This window comes from Athene noctua, chromosome 1 (assembly GCF_965140245.1).
Source record: "Athene noctua chromosome 1, bAthNoc1.hap1.1, whole genome shotgun sequence".
Lineage (NCBI taxonomy): Eukaryota > Metazoa > Chordata > Aves > Strigiformes > Strigidae > Athene > Athene noctua.
In genome coordinates, this window is record NC_134037.1 from 144,000,620 (window position 1) to 144,024,602 (window position 23,983).

At 42.3% G+C, this 23,983-nt stretch overlaps 1 protein-coding gene across 1 annotated transcript; it reads left to right on the top strand.

Annotated features, from left to right (window-relative positions):
• The first annotated feature begins 2,470 nt into the window (after positions 1–2,470).
• On the top strand, positions 2,471–23,614 carry PLCXD2 (phosphatidylinositol specific phospholipase C X domain containing 2). The gene is made up of 4 exons (XM_074898925.1): positions 2,471–2,731; positions 15,468–15,928; positions 16,763–17,004; positions 19,684–23,614. Exons 1-4 carry the CDS (start codon positions 2,590–2,592, stop codon positions 19,844–19,846), a joined length of 1,008 nt encoding a protein of 335 aa, XP_074755026.1. The 5' UTR covers positions 2,471–2,589; the 3' UTR covers positions 19,847–23,614.
• Positions 23,615–23,983: the final 369 nt, after the last annotated feature.

The window sequence follows — 23,983 nt, forward strand, 5'->3', positions numbered from 1 at the left end:
AGATCCATCACCACTTGCATATGTTACCAACGTATGGTAACAGCTCTGCAGTCGCTGGGGAGCCCCGGTTACAGTGAGGATTTGCAGAGCCTGTCCCGGCAGTGGGAAATCCTGCACAGTGCGTCCACCCATAGGTGAGGCATCCAGAGTTGCTGTGAACAGGTCCAGCCTTACATACCAAAAATCAGCAAGCCAGAATAACTTGCACCTTTGTTTTGAGCAGAAACATCTGGTTTCATTCTCCTGTTGGATTCCACCCAAAGCCTGGCCAGGGCTCGGGTGAGAGAACCAAGGGAGTTTCTAGCAAGGCCAAACACTTGGGTTCTCAGCCTTGAACAAGGCTAAACAAGGGAAGTAGGATACACATTCTCACAACATTTCATCCTCACTACTGGTTATATTCTGTCTAAGCTACATCCTTCATGCTAGTGAGCATACGTATTTTGTTAATGATCAGATACTAATTAATAAATGCTAATGGTAATACAGATTTTACTAATTAGCAGATACTAATAATGGATAACGTTTGGTTGTGAGGTTCATCTAGAGGTCAACTTTGTTTCCAGTGCCTATTATTCAGGCCCTAGCACTACACAAGGTCACTAAGAGTACCGTGTTGGCGCTCAGCCCTAATAGTTTTGGCTCTAGACTACAGCTTCAGTGTTTACAGTTACACCAGCCACAGTGAAATACTGCCCCAAAGACACAGAGATGTCCTCGAGAATGTACCAGCCTTGGTGAAATGGCTACCCGTATGCTACACTAAACCAGCCTTGGTTGCCAACCATATCTAAGGATTTCACATGCTGGGCATTCCCCAGCTGTGATGGTGGGAACGAGAGAGAGAGTGAAGCAACGTGAAATAGTGATTTAAAGAAGATAAATTTGCAGGAATATACACTACTTAGTGTAACTAAGAGAAAATGCTGGAGTTCCCAAAGAATAACCCTTCTTTTGCTTCAAGATAGAAATTTTATTGCAGGAGAAAATGTTTATGATCCCATGCCCGTGGGTTTGCATAGTGTGGCCTGCTCTCTCCTACATCAGAAGCAAGCATACTAGATGGTCTTAATGGGGAGGAGGAGCAGGGCTGCAGGGCAGCTGAATGCCTATCAAACCTAAATTTGTCCTGGAGAGCTAGGAGCCCAGGGTCACGAATGCTTTGTGAAAACCTCTTATTGAAATTGCACTATTTTTAAGATTGTTCAATATCACAGCTCTAAAAGCAAAACGTGTTTGTTCCCTTCCTTGAAAAGGAAAATGCAAGTTTATGGAAGGAGAAAGGTTCTGGTTGTATTTGGTGAAAATACGTATTTAACATATATGTATTTACAGATACATTTTTATACTTATAGTTCAGTTAGTAGTTTTACTGTGTATTAATTAAAACATTCTATGACTAATGTGCAAACTTTAATAGGTCAAATGATAAATACTTTTTATTTAAATAGTATTTATTTTTGAATTCTCTTTAACACGTTTCCTTACAGGCAAAACAGGCGACTCATGAAATGTACACACTTACTATTTAATGTTCAGCCTTTAGTCATTTGACAGTGAAAAGTTATCTTTCAGAGCAGCGTTATCTTTTTCCACTGCCATACGATGAAGTAGACTTCTGTGTTGTATACCTAGACGTCTCTATATCCTGTGTGAAGAGTAGGGAAAGAGTATGTTTGCACATAATATTTGTAAGCAGCGGTTAAGAAGAGAACCTGCTCACACGAAGCATTATCCTTCAAAGATATGTAATAACACCACGGAGAAAAAAAAGAGGATCCGTTTCATATACTGCAGCAAATCCAGAAATTGTTTCGGACGAAACGCTTTACGTGGCAGCTAGATGAGCGTGAGGCGGGGTGCACGCGTGTGTGGGGCTGTCGGGGAAAGGGAGCTGCTGAAGAGCAGGTGGCGCGGAGGAGACGGGATCCTTCGGTCTTCCGCGGTGGCGCCGGCTGGCCGGGCGCAGCGCGGACACTGCTCCAGCCCATCCACGCACTGACCACTCGACATGTTAGGGCCGCGGCGTCGGCCCTCTACGCTGGGGTAGCTGCTCTGGTGCTGTCGAGCGGCTCCAGAACCCAGGCCCACCGCGGTCTCCAGGCGCGGCCATGGGGAAGCGGCCAGTGCCGCCAGCCGCGGCGGAGGGGGCCGTAGGAGGCCAGAGGACGCGCAGGCCCTCGGCTGACGCTTCTCCAGCGCCAGGCCGCGCCCCCCTCCCCTGAGCCGACACACGCGGTAGCGGTTCCACGGGTCAGGGAGTGCGCAGAGCGAAACCCAGCCACGGCGACGGCTCCTCCCGCCGCTGCGGCACGGCGGGCACCCCTTCCCGCCACAGCCCCCCCGCGCGGGCCGAGCCGCCGGGGCGGGGCGAGGGGCGGGGTGACCGGCGAACAGCCAATGGCTGGCCGCCGTTCCGCTGTGACGGCACCGCGCCCGGCAGGGCCGCACCTGTTACATAAGGGGGGGCCGGGCGGCCGCTGCCGGCCCTGACCCAGCCGGTCCCGCTCCCCGTCCCCGGTCCGGCCCAGGCCCCAACCCCGACCCAGCCGGGCCCGGCCCGGCCCGGCTCGGCTCCCTAGACCGGGGATGAGGCCGCCGGCCGGGAGGGAGGGCGGCCGGCGGCGGCGGCGTTGGGCCGCGGGAGCCATGGCGGAGAGCAACGCGGACTGGATGGGCTCGCTGCCGGCGGCGCTGCGCTCCTACCCGCTCTCCAACCTGGCCATCCCGGGTAGGGCAGCGCGGCGGGCCGGGCCGGGGAGGCGTCGCTTGGGCACCGGGGCCTGCCCCGCCGGTGGGGCCTGTGCTGGCGGCGGGCTCGGCCGACGGGTGGTGTTGGCCCGGGCGTGGGAGCCGGGGAGCGGGTGTGCTCGGACTGTAGCAGACGCGTCCGACTTGGGGCGTCCGAGCCTGTTTTGGGGTGTGAGCAGGGGCCAGCGTGAGCCCCGCCCGGTGCAGGAGAGGAGGGAGGGCTTAATCTGCTGTAAATACAGCTGGGAGTCTCTGACCCGCTCACCTGCTCATTTTCGCTGGCTGTGAAAAAGGTAGCAGTGACCTCTGGAGGTCTGAAACCTCTTCAGGGTTTCTCGGGTTGTTTAGGCAAGGCTGAAAGCAGGTAGGGAGAAAGGTTTGTTGACGTTGATCTTAACAACTGGAGGTTCATCACAGGAAATGTCTGTTATAGCAGAACCTGTCTGTGGCTTGTCAGAGGGTAAAAGAGTACAGCACAGTTATGAAATATTCCAGTGCGTGATGTTACACTGAAGGCACTAAAACGCTGGAGTTGCTTATAAAATTTTTCCCCTTTGCAGCTAAACTTAAAACAACTAACTCCTAGCTCCTGTGCAGTGCTTGTAGTTTAAGAAACCGGCAAGGGTCAGCCCATCACTTCTGGTTTACAGATAAACTGACAGATGAGGAAGACAACAGATGACCCTAAACTTACTCAGGAATAGGCTGACTTTCTTAGGTAAATGGAAAAAAAAAATAATCTGGTATTGCTTGTAGATGTCAATAGGGAAGATTTCAGGGGTGGCTGTTGTAGCAGCTCATTCTGATACTGGATGTTAGACTCTGGTTCCTAATGGTACAAGCTTGATTTTTCATCAAACCTTCTGGATATGTGTTATATAGCGAGTATGCACAGACACTTCCCTGGAAACGGAGTAACTTCCTTTTTTTGTGCCAGCAGAGACAACTAAAGGACATTTGAAACATGTTGAGAAGGGGCTACACACCTCCTGTGGGGTACCACAGTACTCACTACTCTATTACCTGAAGTAAACCAGTCAAAATGCCAAGTTTTAATCAAAAGTAGCGTCCTTTCCTACCCTGACAGTAGCAAAAGCATTTTATGTAACCCTGTTCATTTGAACATGGAAGGGGAACAGAAAGGAGGGTTGGCGTTCGTATAAAATTCAAGTGGCTGCAGATTTTTGAAACATCTGGCAAAGAAATCCTTCTCTATTTTAGTGAACAGCAATAAATCAATTTGCTTGCTGTAGCAGCTTATGTGCTGTGAGACTTTGTGGAATGTTGTGATACAGATTGTGTCAGGACCATTGCCACTGTCCATCACTTGCAAACATCATGCAACCAGTACTGCAGGAGAGAAATCAGAGAAATGAGTTGTAGTTTCAGTAATGTTGTGCTGCCTTTAAAATGAGTAGTGGTTTTTTGAAAATGCTTGCAGTGTACGTTTATTTGTGATCAAAGTTGGTGTATTTTCCTATGCTTTTCCTGCATGTACTTCATGCAACTTGGAAGCAAGGAAAAGACATTTTGAGTAGATGTTTTGGGGATTTAAGTTTTTTAACATTTTAGTCCAATGATTTTTTTTTGTCATCTTCCTCTCCCTCTTCTCAGTCACCCTTCATATGTAGGAGCAGAGATGTTAACTGTTGGAGTTGAAACGTTAAAACATGTTTTAACTTTAAATAAAGTCAGCATTCAAAGCCATGAAACTGTTTAGTTTTGGGCTTTTTTGGCTTGGTCAGTTTGGAGAAATGCAGCATTTGAAGAATGAAAGATTCTTTTTTTAAAAAAAGTACAAAATGTTGGCATAATGGGGCTATTTGAAGTGAAATAATTGATAGCATACACAGGAAGCTGCTTAGAGTCAATTTCTTGTATGATATTGTAAGTGGGAAATTCTTAACCTCTTGCATGAAGCTAAGGATGTCTGCATAGAGTTCTGCCTCTTTGTTGCAAACAATTCTGGTTTTGGAGCTGCTTGTTTTCACTAGCTTCACAAAAAGGTAGCTGTGACCTCTTGGGTTCCTTTTTAACCTATATTCTGCTACGATTCCCTGAGCTATTCAGTGTGGTGCAAATCATGCTACCTGAGGGCAGAGAAAGTAATTCTTTGCTCAGTCCTTTGAACCAACAGGTAGCAGATGATGCTTAAGGTGGGTGTTTCGTGAAGTATACCAGTTTGGTGCTTACATGCTGATTTAACTGTGCTCAGAATGGAGTAGGACTTTAAAAAAATTTGGGGTCATTCTCCACAGCTGGGTTGTGATTAGTTCCAGAGTTTGGGCTTTTCTTTTGTTTCTGTTGTCAAAACTCTAGACAAAATGTTAGAGCAATATAGTCTTGTCCAAGGAAGAGATGAGGTTTCCTGTGTGATGTCATGAGGGAAGGAATCTTTTGCAAAGAGAAGTAGCCAAATATCAAGTAACTAAAATGTCATCAATTTACATGACTATAATATAGTCAACAAAACAAACCACCTTCAAGTTGTGACCTTGTGTGAAACTCATTCTCTTAATTATATTCCAGACTAATCCTCTTTGAATGTGGGTTTAAAAATGAACTCTTAAACATTTTGAGTGTGAATGTGACTTTTAGTAGGGTATTTTATGGTATAGTATTTGTTTAATCTCAAGATGATTTACTTTAAAGAATTTTATGAAATCATGTACAAATGTGATGCTATTTTCCTTGGTCATCTCTTAATCTGTATCTCTTAGTTTTCTTATTTCCCTCCTGAGAAATGGGAACATAAGAAAAAGCTGCAGTGCTCTCACTGATCTGCTTTCTAAGTAATTCAGCTATTTAAAGAATTTGCTGGAGAAGATGAACCTGTTCCTTGCTTGTACTTGCACACTAATAATTCATAGCACCGTGGCATGTCCAATTTGTACTGTTCCATATTAACTACTTGCCTTTCTAAGTAATTTTTTCAGTATCATGTTTAACTAGGTGCTAGAGTCTGAGAAATCTTGCTGCTTCTGAAGATACCACACCACTTCCCAGTTTCATCAACCTTTTACATGAATTGTATTAGGACGGGCAAAACAGTTTTTCTCAAGTCTTAAGATCAGCTTTCTGAGATTGTGATAAGATCATGCCTGTTGTTTTGAGACAGCAAAAGCAACCTAGCAGATGTTCACTGTCAACTATCAGCATTTGCTTATTGAGTGTTTTATTAGTCCAGCCTCCAAGGTAATGGATGAAAGTGATGAGCAGAAGAGCAGGCATTTCTGTTTTTCTTTGGGTCTTGGTTATAATGCATTTACTTAATCCTGTCTGAGTTACTCCATCTTTGAATAATTAAGAGCCATGAGGTAACAGGCAGGTATACTTGCAGTTTTTGATCAAACTGTATCCCTAGATTGGTCCCCTGTTCTGGTCAGGATGGTTAGCTGTGACTTCTTCCCCAGTGCTAATTTTCTTTCCTTGTCTTCTACAAGAAATCTACGATTATTTGGGTGGGGATCCACTGCTTCTTGTAGGAGCACTCAGAGTAGTTAGGGGTGCCCTTTCATAATATGTAAGTAAGCTAATCAAATGCCTCTTCTGTCCCCTGCCTGCCTTCCTTTACTCCTCACCTGATAGAAAGTTTTTCTGTGTTGATGATGAAGGTTTAGAGGGATTTTTCTGAGAAGTGATTCCTGCCAGAAAAGCTTCTTGAAACAACTGTTCATGGGATTGGGCTAACCCTGGGGTAGGTACTGGAGTATGTGAGTGTCCTGAGGGAACATGAAGGTTAACCTGATGTGTCATGGTGTTGCAGATGGAGGCAGGAAAGAACAATATGTTGAATGGCTGTATTTAGAAAACATGGGCAATTATAGTTTGTCATATAGCTTTGGTGGAACACCTGCTATTAGTAAAAATTAAGCTTAGCTTGGGAACAATTAATTTGAATCTGAACTAAATGCAGCTTGATTGGAGTCATGGGAGAAGAGAGCTGAGAAATATAAAATTCAGAAAAAGTAAAATGTTTTACTTCAGCACTTTGAAATGCAATATTAAAAAAAAAAAGCTTACACCAATGTTTTTGTCCTAGAGTGTTAAGATTTCTTTTTCTAATCCTGAAATATAAATGTTTCTGTATTGTAGGTTTAATCATCTAAGGATGATTAGAAACTCTAAAGAAGTTTTTGCCATCAAAAGTCAATTTTTCAAGTACTGGTACGCCTAGAGTGGAATGTCACGCTAGGCAGGGTGCTCTGCTGGTGTGGAGCGTGCTTGCCTTTCTGGGGAGAGTTAGGGCAGCTCCCTAGCCATGGCTTTCAGGCAGTGCGCAGAGCCTTTTCTGTCACCTTCTGGTGTGTTAGCTGTTCCTCCAAAAGTGTGTGGAAGGATGGCTGGGATCTCATTTCGAACCAGTGCAGAGCAACTGGAATGTGGAGCCATTCCTGCCTGCATCAGGTTGGACGATTGGTGGAAAGCTGCCTGTGGGAGGCTGTATTATAGGTAGCTAGAGCTTTTACAGTTCCAGAAGCATTTTTTTAACAGAGAAAATCATATTGGCTTGAATGTGGCTAAAATATTGGACCATATTGGAGAGTTGAAGTAGTTGACTTGCTTGCTTGACTTGACTGCTCACTGATCTGAGATGTGTCCCTGGCCCTCTAAAACAGTAAATCTGTGTCTTCTGCTCCAGACTGCAGCACTAGTCAAACTGCTCGATTCCCCCCTATGACACATGGACTCTTAATTAACTTTCTAACCAACTTGTAATTGGGTAACTTTACATAGTTTGTTCATGGTAGTGTCAGTATGACTGTGGTCAAAACTTTCAGTGTTATACCACGCCAGTGTTGCTGCCCTTTACTGAGATCACCCCAAAAGCCTGAGGCAGAAGACTAATGGTTTTGATGTAAATGATCAAAGTACTACAAAGTGATCGGCTCTGGAAAACAAAGCTTTACAAATACAGCTAGTAGTCAGTCTTAATGAGGAGCAGTCCTACCAGCCAAGCCTGTAGTTGAGTGTAAAGGGAGGGGATACAGAGCATGGAGGGAGGTGTTTCCTGAGATGACAAGCAGCTGTGGGTGACTGTGTGGTGCTGTAGTGTGACTGCTGGGTGCTTGCTGTGCTCATGTGTTGGGCACAGGGCGGGGGGGAAGACACTTGGGATGGTGGGGCCCTGGGCATCTCCTGTGCATCCCCCCACCCACCGGTTCCAGCCAGCTCTGCTGTCCCAACAGGGCGACTGTTCACCAAAAGCCCTGTGGACTGCTCGCCATTCAGTTGGCCAAGCAGAACTGAAATGGTTCTTAAAAGAAGCAGCAGCCCTGTCCAGTTAAGAACTGGCTGTTAGGATCTTAAGAGATTTGATTTGTTTTCTCTTTGCCTGCATGACCCTGAGGCAAGCTGCTGAACTTCCTACACTGGGGTTTTCTTTGTTCATGGGCTGGTGTGTGCTATGGATATGGCTCCTGAAGGGAGAAGCGGTGGTGAGCTTGAGACTGCATCCTCCGTCCGAACAGTACTCCTTTGGAGTCCTAATTAAAAGGATCATTGAATGAGCTAAACTGGCCATCTGTTGGATTAAAGCTCAAAGGGAAAAAATATGTAAGGTTAATGTTCTGATTCACTAAGCTTTCTTTCCGTAACAATTTAATTGGCATCTACCAATCAATGAAGTAATAACCATCAGAAGAAAACATCTGCATAAGTATGATGATGTTGGATATGATTTGTAAATGAAGAATTTTCAGAATGAACTTTTCCTGAAAGGACAAGTTATTTTATTACCTTTGTCTACTTAATTGCAGCAGCAAATCTCAACTCTTGTTAGAGAGGGGCTATTAAACTACCTGCACTGCTATGCTGATGAAAATATCTAATGGAAGTTGTTCCACTATTCCCAAGTAACAGAGTACTCCCTTTATATAACCCCTATGTGAGGAACTGGTGTGGCAGGGAGCAAAATAACTGTACTGGGTCTGTGCAGGAATTCCCCTGGAGAGCCAGCCTCAGATCTTAGAGTTTCTCCTTTTTAAAGGACCACTGTCATCTGTTTAGCTAAAATGGACTTGTTGTGGAAATGCCACAATGTTTTCTTAAGACAGCATATGAAGATCTTTGTTTTTTCATCAGGAAAAGCTTTCTTCCTTTTTTTTAATTAAAATCTCTGTGCCCTAGAGAGTGACTTCACTGCCTGGTAAATGAGTGCAGAACATGCTAGTTTTGCTTCAGAGAAAACCTATAATGTTGATATAAATGGTTGTTGCTCTCCTTCGGTGTTGTGTGGAAGTTCTAGTTTGCCTGCTCTTCCAGAAAAGGTCTAATAAGAGGGAAAGGTATTGCGTAATGAAAACAAGAAAAAATTTCCCTAGAGCCTTCTCAAAAGAGAATGAGCCCTTCATCAACACATTTCATAGTGGTCACAAAATAGGAATATAGGACTCCGAAGGCTTTTTCTTTTCAGAGCAGGTGGATCCATTCAGATATTGAAATGTTAGAGAAGTACTGCCACTTTACCAATGCAGACAGCTGAGGTTGCTGATAAATGGGAAGTCACTGCAAAATCACCAAAAACTTTAATGGCAATAACTCCAACCAGTGCCAAACAGATTTCTCCTGGCCAAAAAGCAAGCTACCGTGTGATAACTGTGTCCAAGTTTTAAGCAGCCCCTTTCTCCCTTTCATTTTGTACCCCTTTTAGTCCCTCCCACTCTGAAAGGGGCAGTGGGGAAAATCAGGGTAGTACTTCGATAGGGAGAAGAAGTCTTCCTAAGAGGATTTAGTCTGTACTAGGCTTTGTCCTCCCTAATGAGACTGCATTAAGAATACCTAAAGGATTCTTTTACGATTCTATTCAAATATAAATACTTGTCTTGACAGTTCTAGATAATTATCAGTAGGATGTTTGTTATTCCTGCCTCACTTTTTGCTGGGAAAATTAATATGAGCGGTTCGATTTGCTTTTCATTAGTGAAGAGCTTTTAAGATGTTAATCTTTTGATTAGAAAATCTGGATTGATAATGACCTGAATCCTCAGGGCTTCTGGGCTTTGAGAGGCACTTCTGTTTATCCCTGTTTTCCCCTCATTTCTGGCACACACCGGACATTTGGTTTAGAAGAACATTTGTGGGACAGCCTGAACTTGCTAGCACTTGCATCCTGTGTTTTGGAACTTGATTACTGTGCTTCTAGATGTCTTGGCTATGTAATACTTGCTGTGCTATGTCATGTGTGGTGTTTTGTAATATATGGGGAATGTACTTTGTCTAGTGAGTAAAGGACTTTGGCATCACTAGAGCTAGGGTGCTTCTTTGTCCATAAATAACCCTTTAATGCTTTTAGGGGGTTGATACAGTATGTTGACTTTGCTTCTTACAAATGTTTAACATAACACAGGAGGTATTTTTGCATTTTTTCATGCCATTAATATTCCACTAATGTGAAGATGAAACCAAATTATTCTGATCTAGTTAAATTTACCGACGGTGCAGTCTCCTGCCTTTCTGCTTTAATTTATTGTTTCTTGAGTAGCCAGATCTTTTCAGAAGGTGTCTTTAACTTCTGCTTCTGAGTAGTCCACAGCTTTGCAACCAGGGAGACTAGCAATACAGTAGTAGACATGCTTGTATCAAAAGAGTTCTTGTCTTGTTTTCAAGTAATTGGCAGCGCACAAGTATTTTCTCTGTTAGATGATCTCTTCACTTTGCATGACATGTAGTTGTATTTTTAACATCCTTTGAAGGTAAATTTGCAAGCTCCCAAAAGGACACTGGAATTGGTGAGATGATGCTCATTCCTCTCGCTGTGCTGCAGCTGTACGTGCAGAAAGTACTGGTGTGGAAACAAAAGATAATACAAAGTGATGTAGCTAGTAATTGTTGGAATTCAAGGCTTAATAACATTCTGTTGATGAGTGTCATTTGTTTGAGCTACACCATGGGTTAATTTGACTATCTGTGACTAAGTAGCATGACAAATAGACACACTGGAAAGTTAGACTCTGCTGCAGATGTGATGATAAAAGGCTGCTTTCTAACAATTAGCACAAAGGCTTCAACGAAAAAAATCACCCCGAATAGTGAAATAGAATCTATTTAACATACAAATTGAATTGAGAAGTGATCTGTTTAACATACAATTAACTTGGGAAATTAGTGTAAGGAGAATAAAAAGAGGTTTAAAGATATGAATAAAAATTAATCCATGGTTGCACTTACTGGGATAAAATTAAGAGGACTATTCGTCATTTTAACAACCTGGTGTCTGAAAGATACCTCTTTAATACTATTCTAACCATATCGTAGCCTTTGATAGTTAAATATCTGGGCATTTGATGGCATGTGACTGCTTTCCTTGAAGCTTCCAGTCTTTGTCAGATGAAAGAAATGAAACCAAAATAGAGCAGCTATTGTCTGTTACTCTGTAAGAATTGCCAGCTGATTAGCAGTCCCCTAATTTTTTTTCTTTGAATGTACAGATTCTTTCATGCTTGACTTTAATATTTGCTGCTTCATGCTACAAACATTGGAAGCGATTGGCAAATCATCATCTCTTATTTCCTGTGTCTGGTTTGGTTTCAGGAAGGGCTGAGCCCCAGACTGATGCCATGTCACTAGAGCAGCTCAGTAAGGTTTGCAATCTGAATGCTAATCCGTTTTCAGGTACAGTGACTCAAGAAGTGTGCTGCATGTGCAGGAACATGCCCTTGAGGCAGTTCAGCGTGGGGTTCTGGCCTCTGTTTGCCTGAAGGACAACGAGGACAAAATTTCCTGGCTTATCTGTGCCTTTTGATTTCTCAGTCTGCAAGATGGAGGTTCTAATTACATAGGTTCATTAGTTCCTTTGTTCACAATCAACAGGTTTAAGGAATGAATTTATGGAGGGTGTTATTTATGTTTAAGATTTCAGGTATTATCTGAAATGTCTTGCTGACAAGACTTCTTGAGCTTTCTTTTTTCCCTGAGAAAAGTGGTTAGTGTAATTTGGGGAGATACATGCCATTTTGGTGGTGGGGAACACAGATCAGAAGGGATTTCTTACACATAGAAAAGACTTTTCTGTGTATGTTGCTATGAGAGTTGTGTGATGCTTGCTCTGTTCAGGAACTGCCAAGCCCTAGTGTTGTTACTGTACGGTGTTACAGCATCTGAGTATCTTCACACATCCTTGTGTTAGACATGAATTGAGAATGTGGTTAGCAGGTCAAACACTGAGCTGCTAACAGAATGGGGCTTCCATACTTCTGGTGTTGGCTCTGGCCTTTGCCTTTTAAATTGTGCAGAGTTGGTTTGGTTTAGGTTATGCTTTTTCAGAAAGAAATTATGCTGTATCAGCAACCAGCCTGGCTCCTGCCATAGCTACAGAATGGCTAGGCCTTTCATGGAGTTTAGGGGTAGAGTGAAGGAGAGCAGGGATTATTTTGACATCATGATGCAATCGGCTTAGCATGTAGCTTAACATCACAGCTAAGCTATATTAAAAGCCAGTGGCTGAGCTGGTAATGTAACACAGTGATCTTAAATTAAAGAAGGACCTGGTGGATGACGTGGATCCTCACCTAGCTCTTGCCCCTCGGTCTGACAAGTATCCAGTGCTGTTGCTTCAGGTTTTCTGTTTGCTTTTTTCTCTCACCAGAGTGAAAAAGTTCTGGGTCCAGGTTTGGCCTAGATATTTCTCACAATTGGTGGCTGGCCTTCTGTTAAATGACCACTGAATTGAACTTCTGCTCTGTCTTTCTAGCCTTGATATTGATGAAATTCCCCTGTCTTCTTTAGGAGGTGGTCTTCTACCAACTGTGAAAACGAGAGCTTGTTTTGTAGATGTTCCAGTTCGTGTTCTACTTGGTTATATCTAGGTATACATGTTGACTTCACTGCAGCTGAGAAGTTCAATTTGCTAGGCTTTTAAGCAGAGTCACAGTGCTGGAGTTTTAAGGATCTTCTCAAACTATAGATTAGTCTCACATATAGTTCAGTTTCTCAAATAGCAACTGCCCTATTAAGGAGAGCAGTTCTTAAAGTATGTGTTGAAAAAGTTGCAATGTGCTTGTGACTTTTTGTGTTGCTTTCTAGGACTATAAATAAAATTAGGTTTGTGATAGTGCAAGGAGAAATTTGTTCTTTGTATCCTTAAATGTGCCTTGTATGTGGCAGTCTGCAAAGGGAAAGGCTTTTGTAGCTATAAAGTATGATTAGACTTAGGAAAACAAGCTGTTTCTTGGCTCAGATTTGCTTAGACAACTCAGAGTTGAAAATATATTTGATGCCAGACAAAATTGTCATTCCTTCATAAGTCAGATTTATCAGTGTCGCTGTCTGAGGGAACATAATGGTGCGAGTGACTTCTGTAGATAGCTCTCTTGAGGCTGCTGCACAGTCTTAGTTAAAATGAAAATAAAATGTTTCTTATGTCCTTATTGTAGCGTGTTAAACAATTTTCTACAGTGACCTAAATAGAGGAAGAAATTGATGCAATTGGGAACTTAAAAAACCTAAACACGCACAAAGAAAAACAAAAACCCCCATGACTTCTTTGTACAAAGTGACTTATGCAGAGGCAGAAAACAAGCTTGTGATTGAAGTCTCCTTTCCAAATATTGTAGAAGCTTGAAAGGCTCATTTTGCCGTACAGGGAAATGTAGGGAACTGAAACATCTGCTTGCAGTATGAGCCAGGCCTTACAGGGCTGCTTCTGAAATGACTTCGCTAGATGTTTGATCCTGTCTTTTGTTTGGGGTTATGCATTTGAAGGTGGGAAAAATCTAGGTATCATCCAAAACTGATGACTGCATTTTCATGTAGTTTACTGTGACAGGTACTAAATAGTTTTGTAAGCTGGCATCTTTTGAAAACGGCTTTTTTGCTACTTGTCACTTGTTTCTAGAAGACTGAATGGAAAGCCACCTAAGAGGCATGCTTTTACAAGGACTGTGAAGAGTTCTTGAAGGGTTGATCAGAATTAGTTTTTAGTGTTTGTAAAGCCTGTAAGCTAACATTCACAGTTCCTTTTCTGTACTTTTGAACATATGTGGAGAAAGAGTGCATTTAAGGTTGTTGTGAACCAATGTTTGGTTTGCACACAGTCTGTACCTGCATCTGGATTAAAAAATCCTGACAAGGTAATCTAATTGAGATCATAATCTTGTTTATAGCTCTGATTTTACATCACAAGAAATGCATCAGTCTTTAAGTGAGCACAATAAATACACAAATAAAAGGTTGGGTAAAGGAGGCTGTGGATGCCTCAAATGTTGTCTTAAAATTGGAAATGACAAATTGGGGTATTTTTTTAACAGGGTGCTGGCTGAGATAGAGGAGGAAATTCTAGAAAAGCATAGTTCCAGAATCAGGGACAAGAACCCTGGGGCAGGCAGGAAGGGAAAATGCAGATGCTGGCAGCAGGGTGCAGGGTCTCTGTACTCCTGAGGCAGCTGGGAAAGGAGCTTCTGGTGGTGACTGGGAGTGAAGCTGTTTTCCCTGTATTTCAGCAGAGTGGCTGCGCAGGAAACAGGTGGGGTTTGGCTCAGTGGGAGACTTATCTGCTGTCCTGAAGAAAAAAGGGAAGCAGGGCTGTTGGAGCTCCTGTGGTGTTTTTCCTGGCTGGCGCTTCACAGGGAAGTCATGCCTGGAGTGCTTGCACCTTCTTGGCCAAGATGCCAGTGCCTGTTGTAAATGATTTGCAGTCCCTGGTCAGCCTCAGTCAGTGCTACAAACAGCTTCGCCCATCTTTGCTTTATGCTGCCCTGGTACAGTGCAAACTGAGATTCCCTGTCCTATTACTCTTTGTTCTGTTATTGACTTGGCTCAGCCAGGGATCTTTTATGGACTCTGAAACTGTTATTTTGAAAGAGTTTTATTATTTCTCAGTTTTGTTGCCAATTACTACTCAATTTTCAGTTGGAGTTTTTTTCTAGTAGGCACAAATTTTATACTGGAGATGCAGTTTGTCTGCCAAGGTGCAAGTTGTGTTACAGGAGCCTGCATGTTAGACATGCATTATTTTGACAGGGACTGGCGATTTTGATTGTTGGTCACCTTTTTTGGTGAATTTTATACTTACCATGGTCACTCAGAGGCACTGACCGCCAGGTGAGACACATTTATGAACTTGTTGAGCATGAGCTTGGTATTGAACCACACAGTAAGTGGTGGTGTACTCAGTTGTTCTGCCTCTAAGTTCAGGCAGTTGTTGCCCACTGTTCAAACAAATAATTTATTTACCATCTAGGGGCTAAAGTGAGATGTGTTGGTAAGGCGTGTGCATGTGTAGATCCCTCTGTCCATCACGTGTATAATGATATCTGTTCCAAGAACTTTGGAGTATTAGGTCACGATTAGGTTTATCGGGTAGAATGAAAATAAACCCTCAGATTCTTTGAATGAAGCTGGAATCTCATATCAAATCAGTGATGTACCAGGCTCTGGGTAAGCTTTGAAGGTAGACTGATAGTTTATAAATGAAGCAAGGTTAGAAGAAAGTTTCCTTTACCGCTGATGCTTGTCTTATGGCCATGATTTTCAGAGCATACTGAACTTGAGCTCACACAAAAAAACAGTTCAAAGTGAGAACATTAAGCATAAGTCTTGTTGTATATTCAGGGAAGACTAAAGTGTAAAGGATAGTCTGAAAGACCCATGCTTGAGCATAATTCTTCTGCAACTCTGCTGTTCATGTAGGACTTTTTTCAGTTTACAGGGCGCATGGGCATGTGTGTTTTGGGGGAGTCAGTTTTCTAAAATTAAATATTCTTGGCTTTTGTTTCTAGGGTCACATGATTCTTTCAGCTACTGGGTTGATGAGAAATCTCCTGTGGGACCAGACCAAGCCACAGCCATCAAACGTTTGGCCAGAATTTCCTTGGTTAAAAAGATCATGAAGAAATGGTCAGTGACTCAAAATCTGACTTTCAAAGAGCAGTTGGAAGGCGGAATCCGCTACTTTGATCTTCGTGTATCTTCCAAACCCGAGGAAATAGGACAAGAGATTTACTTCATACATGGCTTGTTTGGCATCAAAGTATGGGATGGGCTGAAGGAGATTAACACCTTTCTTGAGCAGCACCCTAAGGAAGTAGTCTTCTTGGACTTCAATCACTTCTATGCCATGGATGACAGCCATCACTTCTTCCTGATCAGTAGGATCCGCTCAGCCTTTGGATCCAAACTTTGTTCAGCCGAATGTGTAGAATATGTGACATTACAGTACATGTGGGAGAAGAAACACCAGGTAGGGAAAGGATGTGTAATGTTTTTCAAACCCAAAAGGTTAAGATTTAGAGGCTGAGTGTGGTTCCCACTTGGAGGTCTTGGCCCAAGGACACTGGTGGTAGGCTAATTTAAAGCCCACCAGGGCCTCCTTTATGTTGCGTGCATGTTTCCCTTCATTTATTTGCAGCTGTGTAGCCTCCATCCATGGTGTGCCTAGACTGTGTCTTGCTCCCAAGAATGTTCCTTAAATAATAAGGATAGTAATAATATCCCCAGGGCCCTGTGCTCCTTACAAATGGTTTTCTTCTCTGGATGAGTATGTTGTGCTAGCCTGTGGTCATGAGGATTTGATAAACCATCATCCTTTTGGCCAGTGTGAAGCATGTAAGTTTGAACATGACTAAGGTATCTAGAGCCCTCAGTATGCTTTAGGCACTTAATAGGAGTTATGCAGAAGATGGCAAGACAGGTAAAATCCTTAGCTTCAGGTAGATGGTAATGTTTTCTGATGGTGCTTTGAAATGCTCTTAGGTTGAATGCTTTGAATGACATTTCAGTATACTCCTGGCAAGTTTTTCACTTTAAAACTGATGACCCTTAGAGCCTGAAGCAATCCTATCCACATAGCTAACCAAGATGATCTCCATCTCCTTTGCTGGCAATAGTGCAACAAATTTACTGACACTTGTGACTTAGGAACAGCTTCTTTATGCTTGGTCCTCTTTTAACTAGCTGCTATGCTAGCTGCAGCAGTACTGCATAAGCATAAACCAATGCAATATCCTGTTTCATGATAAATAACAGAGTTGTGATTTTTGGGGTGTTTTTTTCTCGTTTTTCTTTGTTCTGTTAGGTTCTTATATTCTACCACTACCCTTTGTATCGGGAATACCCCTTCCTGTGGCCAGGGTATAAAATGCCAGCACCATGGGCTAATACAACCAACGTGCATGAACTGTTACAGTTCTTGGAGACCACTCTTGAGGAACGAAGTCGTTATGGGACTTTTCATGTTTCTCAAGCAATTCTTACACCTCGAGTGAATACTATTGCACGGCATCTAATCCGTGGTCTGAAGAACACACTTGTTCATAGGTAAGACTTGTCTTGATTTCCTAGTTCCTTACTTACTGTGTTTCATGTTGAAAGACTCACTGAGTAAGCAAGAAACTGTGAAATATTTACTTAGAAATAAGATTTGATCAAAGTATGCAGTTTTGTTTCATTACTATTGCTTGTGAGAGATTTGCAGTCATTAAAAGTACTTACTGAAAATAATGAAGTAACAGGGTATATATGTTAAACAGTATAAGTGTATTTTCTAATAATTGAAGCTCTTTGTGAATGTGATATGACTTCATAAAACATGGGCTGGACCTGTTGTTTCAAATCATTAATTCATTCCAAATTGGCTGAACTTAATTTAGGGAGGAAAAAAAAAGGTTATGCTGCAGAGAAATTCGTGTATTTGTGGGCATATTTGCATTTGTCTGTACAAATATTGGTAATTTCAGTGATGGTCAAAGATGTATGACATGGGGCAGTATTTTATCTTGGGTATTTTTACCAAAAGTTAGATTAACAATTTGACGTTTTCATACCATTGACTGGCGTACAATTAATTGGTAAGATCATTAGAAGAGGGTTTTGCTTTGAGAAGCGCAGAGTGATAGTGACCTTTTTAATCGTATTAGTAACATGACTAGGATGGGATCCATGTGACTTAGTTTTATGGCATTATCACCTAGTAGCCTGTTTGCTAAAAACTGGAAGAACTGTAACAGTCCTGGTGGGATCTGGTTTCCTGGCTCATTGTTTAATATTGCCAGTTTTGATGTCACTAACAGTTTATCTTGTCATAATAATATTAAATTCTAAATTAATCTTGTATACATGGTCACAACTGGTCTAATTTGATCAGCAACTGAGCTTAATATTATACAATGAGATAAACACACATCTTCAGCAGCCAGTTCATGTTCCCTTTGGGAGGATTACTAGTCACTTTAGAAGTAATTACAGTACTAATATTTTGGAGCCAAAGTCAGGATCACTTTTTTAGAAATCCTTTATAAAAAGAGCAAGTGTTGTGCTTTTTCAGTCACAAAAGTTGTTGATAGAAGTAAGGAAACTCCAGGTGAAGTATAAATCATGGAATTAATATAACAAAAGATATTTAAAACAAAACGATGTCTGTCTCAATATATTCAGGTCTCAGTTCTGGCTTGCTCTTTGCCCATGTCTGTGCGGTCAGCATTGGACACTAGATGGTGCTCAGGTGCTTTAAGGCTGGCATTTACTGTCAGAAATTGCACAAATGTAAATAGGTGTGGTTGGTAGGGATACCGAACACAAAGCATGGATGTAACATATCTGCCTACTGTATATTGAATGTACTATTATCTCGTGATTAAAGGAAAGATCATTACTGAATTTAAACTAGTGAAGAATCATCTAATTTCTTGGTATGGGCAAGCAGTTTATTTTCAAGTGACTCCTGTAGAGGCCTGGACTATAAACCACTGATAGGCTGGAAGCCTGCCGTCACTGTATCCCTTTCCTGTGGCCCTATCATTACCACTTGTTTGAAAGTAAACTGTGAAAATTTAAAATAGATGCCACCATTTGCTAAAGCATGGTTGCTTGTATACATTTACACCTGCTAGCTCATTTGTATGTGTAAATCTGTCTTTCTGATTCTGTGTAGACATCTACCCTCTCATATGGAAATTTTTCCCTGAATGTGAATATTTTAAGTGTTCTTGAGCTCTTGCTAAAGGAGAAATGTGCAACATTCACAGTTAGCTGCCTGAGGTCTAGTTTGTCCCTTGACAGGGACAGTCATTATGCCTTTACTCAAGTTCTCTCTTCTCATGATTTCTTTTCCTGGAACAAGAGCTGTGAGGTCTCTAGGTTTTCTGTTTTTTTCTTCCCCATCCTGTTAGCCAATTTGTCTGCCTACCATCTCATATAATTTTGTATGTCTATTATGGCACTAATTTAAATCTAATATATTTAATCATTTGTCTCTTAACTGTGCTGAAAACCCTGGAGTTTGCATATTAGAGTACAAAAAAGGCTTGGGCAGACTCCTGACTTGCACTCTGAACAAGAAATGACTGAAACTTCTCCCTGCTGTAGAATTTCAAACTCCATTTAACTGAATTCCCGACACGCCTCACCTTTCTCTGGTTACAGTGATGTGTGGTGGGATGCTCCACCCTTACAGAGCTGAGGGCTTGGTTCTGGGTTTGGTTTCCGTGATCCTGTTGTTCTGGGTGGGTCTGGAGGCTGGAAGGAGTTTGGTAGAAATGCGGTGGGCTGCCCCCAACTACTTCTTTTCTGCTCACCCTAAGGCAGAGGTGGGCAGGGAAACATCTCTGGCCAGGTGTAGCCTTGCTTTGTGCTACACTGAAGTCTGCTGTGAAATTAAGTTTTTGGTTCAATATGTTCTTGGGTAAAACCATACCAGGATGGATGAAGTTGTAGTGCAGCATTAAGTCTACTGGGTGAATACGGAGTTTACAAATGTTACTTGGTATGTGTGGTAGTTTGGATTGATGATGGACTGGTATTTCTATTTAATAGCTAATGACCACATTACATTAAGCACTTTCCTCATCAGGCTAGCTGTATTTTGGGTGGCAGTCAGGACCTGATCACAAATGTGAGATAATTGGTAAACAGCATGTTTTGTTTTATTTAACTTAAGTAGAGTGTGTATAGGGAAGAGTCTCTTGAAATATTTGATTTTCTTTATTTCCCTTTCTTTAGGAACCTGCCCATGATTTTAAATTGGGTGAAAGCACAGAAACCAGGTGTTAGAGGTGTTAACATAATTACATCAGACTTTGTGGAGCTGGATGACTTTGCTGCTACAGTTATTGCATTAAACGACCTTCTTTTAGAAGAGGATGAAAGTGCAACTGCATCCTGATTGCCGTGTCCCACTTGTGCTCCTCGGTGGACATCTTCAAACTACACTGAACCTTTTATTTATTAAGTGAAACCCATTTTGTAATCTCCGGTTATTTTTAAAAAAAAAAAAAATTTCTAGCGGAAGAATGATTCATCACCTACAGGCAGGTCCCTTCTCCCAGTGATGTGTGGATCTGAGTGGAAGGGGAAGGGCTGTCAGTGCTGCTGCGTGTCTGTCTGTGGTTGCGTGTTTGCCCAAGTTACGCACACATCCACACGGTGTCTGCCTGCCAACAAGCAGCTGCCCTCTGGAGCAGATGTACCCGATTATGTTGCATGTCTCCCTGGTGACAGGACTGACCGTGCCCTTGCGTGTGCATCCTACTCGTTTCCCAACACCAGGGCTGGATCAAACCAAGGATGGCTGCTGATCCGTTAGCGGCAGTGTGACCAGGCCAGCAGAGATGGTATTGTTCTTGGGCCTCCTCAGGCATAGCTGGGCTCAGCTGGAGGCTGCTGCTGTATTCATTACGCTGTTTTAGACACTACCTCTGACTTACTTGAAGAAACAATATTGCTGTTGTTCAGGGGGAAGCTGTTACACTGCGGTGAATATCCGAGCTCTCCTTTGGGCCTGACAGGCAAAGGCTTGGCACGCTCAGCCTCTTCAAAGTCCAAACTGTTGTTCTGGACCTTTTTATTTTACTTTAATACTTTAATACATTTATTGCAACCATGTTTAAGTGTGTTTCTTTTGGCATTAATTTGGAGAATATTTCAGTCTTCAAATTATGAGGATCATAATTTACAAGTCTGAATTCCTGTTATGAGACATTTGAGAAACCACAGTGCAACCTTTCTCTTTTGCTTGCTGGGCACTTGATTTTTTTCCATCCCTTGAGTCTTCTTTGGGGAAGGTCTCACACCCAGACAGCCTTTCTCTGGAAAGGAGGTGGTCTATGTGGGAGTTTGCTTGGTATTCAAAGAACTGGAGCTGATGGGGACTGCTCAGAACCCAAATATTTAATCTCTGCTTTGCAATGTGAAAGTGAATTCTGAAATTGGACTCAAAAGTTGTGCCTGTAGTCAGCCACAGCTATGGGGGAGAAATTTCTCCAGCCTGTACCCACTAGTGACAAAGCAAGCAATAGTCACAGAATCCCAGGCAGGCATCACTGCTGCTTCTTTCTGTAGTCATACACATTTTTGTGTTGATTCACAACAAAATGTGACCATGCGTGCTTGAGCCAATGCAGTCACATGTTGGTACTTATCAGCACTTAATTGACTATCTGATAGCAGTCCTACAGTCTGATTTATCTTGGGTTAAAAAAAAAAAGCAAAAGTGACTGATTAGCAGATACTTCTGTGTTCAGTCATCTTCCTAAAGCAACTGTTGGTGCACAAATTGTTTGGTGATTATGAATTTGTATTAATCTCGAAGTTATTTATAATAGAATGTATCATCTTTACAGATATTTTACTCAAAAGAAAAGGGAATCTTCAGATTCGTTATTTGTTTTGTTACATATCCTGTGTCTGCCATCATGGTCTGACAGCCCAGAACAAAAACCCAGAGGCTCTTTGTTTGCTTGTCCCAAACTCTGAAATCAGGACAAGTTTAAAGGTTTGCAAACCTTCCATGTGAACCTTGGCTGAGTTCTGTGCAGAGTGTAATCTGATTTATCTGTTTGCATGGTTTTCATTAGAGTTCCTTGAATTTTTTTAACTGAATCCTCTTTCTAAGGGAGTTGGGGGTGGGGGGTGCCTGTCTCTCAAGCTGTCTTTCTCCATTCCTCTGTTTCAGTGATGGGGTGCAGGTAATGAAAATCAGTTTTTTGGGAACTAAAGCTCAAATTTCTAGTTTAAAACCTCCTTTGAAAACCCCAGCAGGCAGTTTTTATTATTTTTGCTATTTTTTTCTTGTTGATGAAACTGTTGGAACCTGTTTTCAGCAGCACTGTTTTGTTTGCAGTTATGTAAAATACTTGGATTTTCTGTAGCTGAATTTTGTCTCAATGTACTTTTCTCATGGGCCTGACTGAAACTCCATAATAGTGTTAAATGTATGTGTTTGGTTTCAGTGGTCTTTTAACTGTGAATTGTGTTAGAGCTCAGAAAAGTTTGTTTGAATGCTGATGGGGCAGAAATAATATGTTTGCAAAGTTTCCATGGAGGACAAGGTGAGAAGGTAAAGTGAGTAGGATGTTTGCATTCGACCCTTAATATATTTTGTACTGTATACATCTACCTCAAAAGAGATTTATCGGGCTTAACCGGTATTTATATTTGTGCGTAAAGAGTAATGACTTAGTCCTTCTGTTGTATTTATTTGAATAAAGATGTGATGGTTGTAACTCAGGGCTCTGGTTAGATATTTTTAAGGATAAGCTCAGAAGTTTCTCTTAACTATTTGCTGTTAGCTCTTGCCTCTTGAAATAGGACAAAGGCATGCTAGTTGTTAAGAGTGTTAGCAGAGGGGGAAGAAATGGAAAATAGCTTTAGGATTAATGATTAAGTGTGCGTGGGGAAGAAACAACTTTTGTAAGGTTGGACTGTCTGAAGAGACTTATGTGTCATTTCAGAGTAGTGCTTGGTGTTACCCCTTTCTGAGGAACCTGACAGTCTCAATAGTGAGTTGGGCAATTGGCAGGTACCCAGTTGCAGGCAACTGTATCTCCTTTGGATACTCTGGGAAACGTTGATGCTGACGTTTAGATTTGTTTTTAGGGTACTTAAAAACTACCTGTATAATAGGCTTATCTTTCTGGCACAGCACCACAATGTACCTAGATTCCCTCATGCTTTGCAAAACAGAGCTTGTCTAGACTTGGACTTTGGACTGTGGACTCTCCTTTCTGGCATTATAAAAATTAAAACGTGAGCTGGGCAGGAAGGGCGAATCAAGGAAGTAGGGCAGTAGCTTTGCATCCGCTGCTCAGGTTGAAGGTGTGGCAGTGTTTAGGCAGGTTTCAGGCAGGAGAGTGGAGCAGGTCTGGCAGGGGAGTGACAGTGGCTGCATCTTGTACTGAGAAACTTGACTGAGAGTCTGGGCTTTGAGTGGGCTGCAGCTGGGTAGAGTATGAAGCAGCCAACAGCCTGCTGCAAGCTCGTGTACGTATGAGCCTGAGGAAAATAAGAGTGGCAGGAATGCAAGAGAAGACTGGGGGTTCCTTGCTTTTGATGTAGACCTGCATCTGTTGAATACAGTGATTGTCTTGCTTCTATCTTCCCCAAGCAGTAGGATTCACTTTTAAACAGTTTAGGTGGAAGACTCCCCCAGAAGAATTGTTCTGAGAACTTGACCATTTTGTAGGTGGTAGGAGAGGAAAAGCCAGGAAACTAGTAGTTGCTCGAGGCAGAGTAGTTGAATTCCATATTCTTGAATAATTACTTTTATGGTTATTACAGATTCAGGTTACTTAAACATTGTTTTATGGCTCTTGCTTCTCCTCTTAACATGCACTCACTGAATGCCCAGCACACTGGTGGTATGTCTGTTCCCCTGTGCTGATGGCTGCCATGTGCAATTCAAGGGCATACCTGAAACACAGGAGACCTCTGTGTGTATTCCTGGTGGGAAGCAGCAGGGAGAAAGCTGTTAGGAAGCATATATGAGGTTTTAGCATCTTACTGTGTGCTTATAAGTGGGGAAAAAAAAGAGGAATTACTACTAGATTTTGCTGACTGACAGTCTCCCGGCTCCTTATTTGGGAACTACTGGCCTAATACATTTAACAGCTGTGGAGCTGGGTGTTGTAATACTGGGGTTTTTTTGTTTTTTTTTTTTTGAGAACAAAAGACAGATTCCTGCTGTCCAGTTTTATCTCAGGAGCTGAAGGCATACGAACTTGCATGTGCTTTGCTGTGATGGAGAGGGTCCTGCTGGAGACAGTGCTGGCAAGGCAGATTTCAGGGGTGCTGTGCTTAGTGAGAGATGTCAGACTTGGAGTCTTCCAAGAAGAAATACTGACTGCAAAAAGACCCCTATTCTGCCAAACAGACTCTTTGGAGAAGAAAGGAATAATGGAGAAATAGTATCTTTGCTCCTGACACATGCCGTTTTCTGCTGTGTTGGTACTGAGTTAATATGTTGGACTTTAGAAAGCATCTGTGCTGTAAAGCTGAAGAAGCACTACTGAGCAGGGATTTTGGC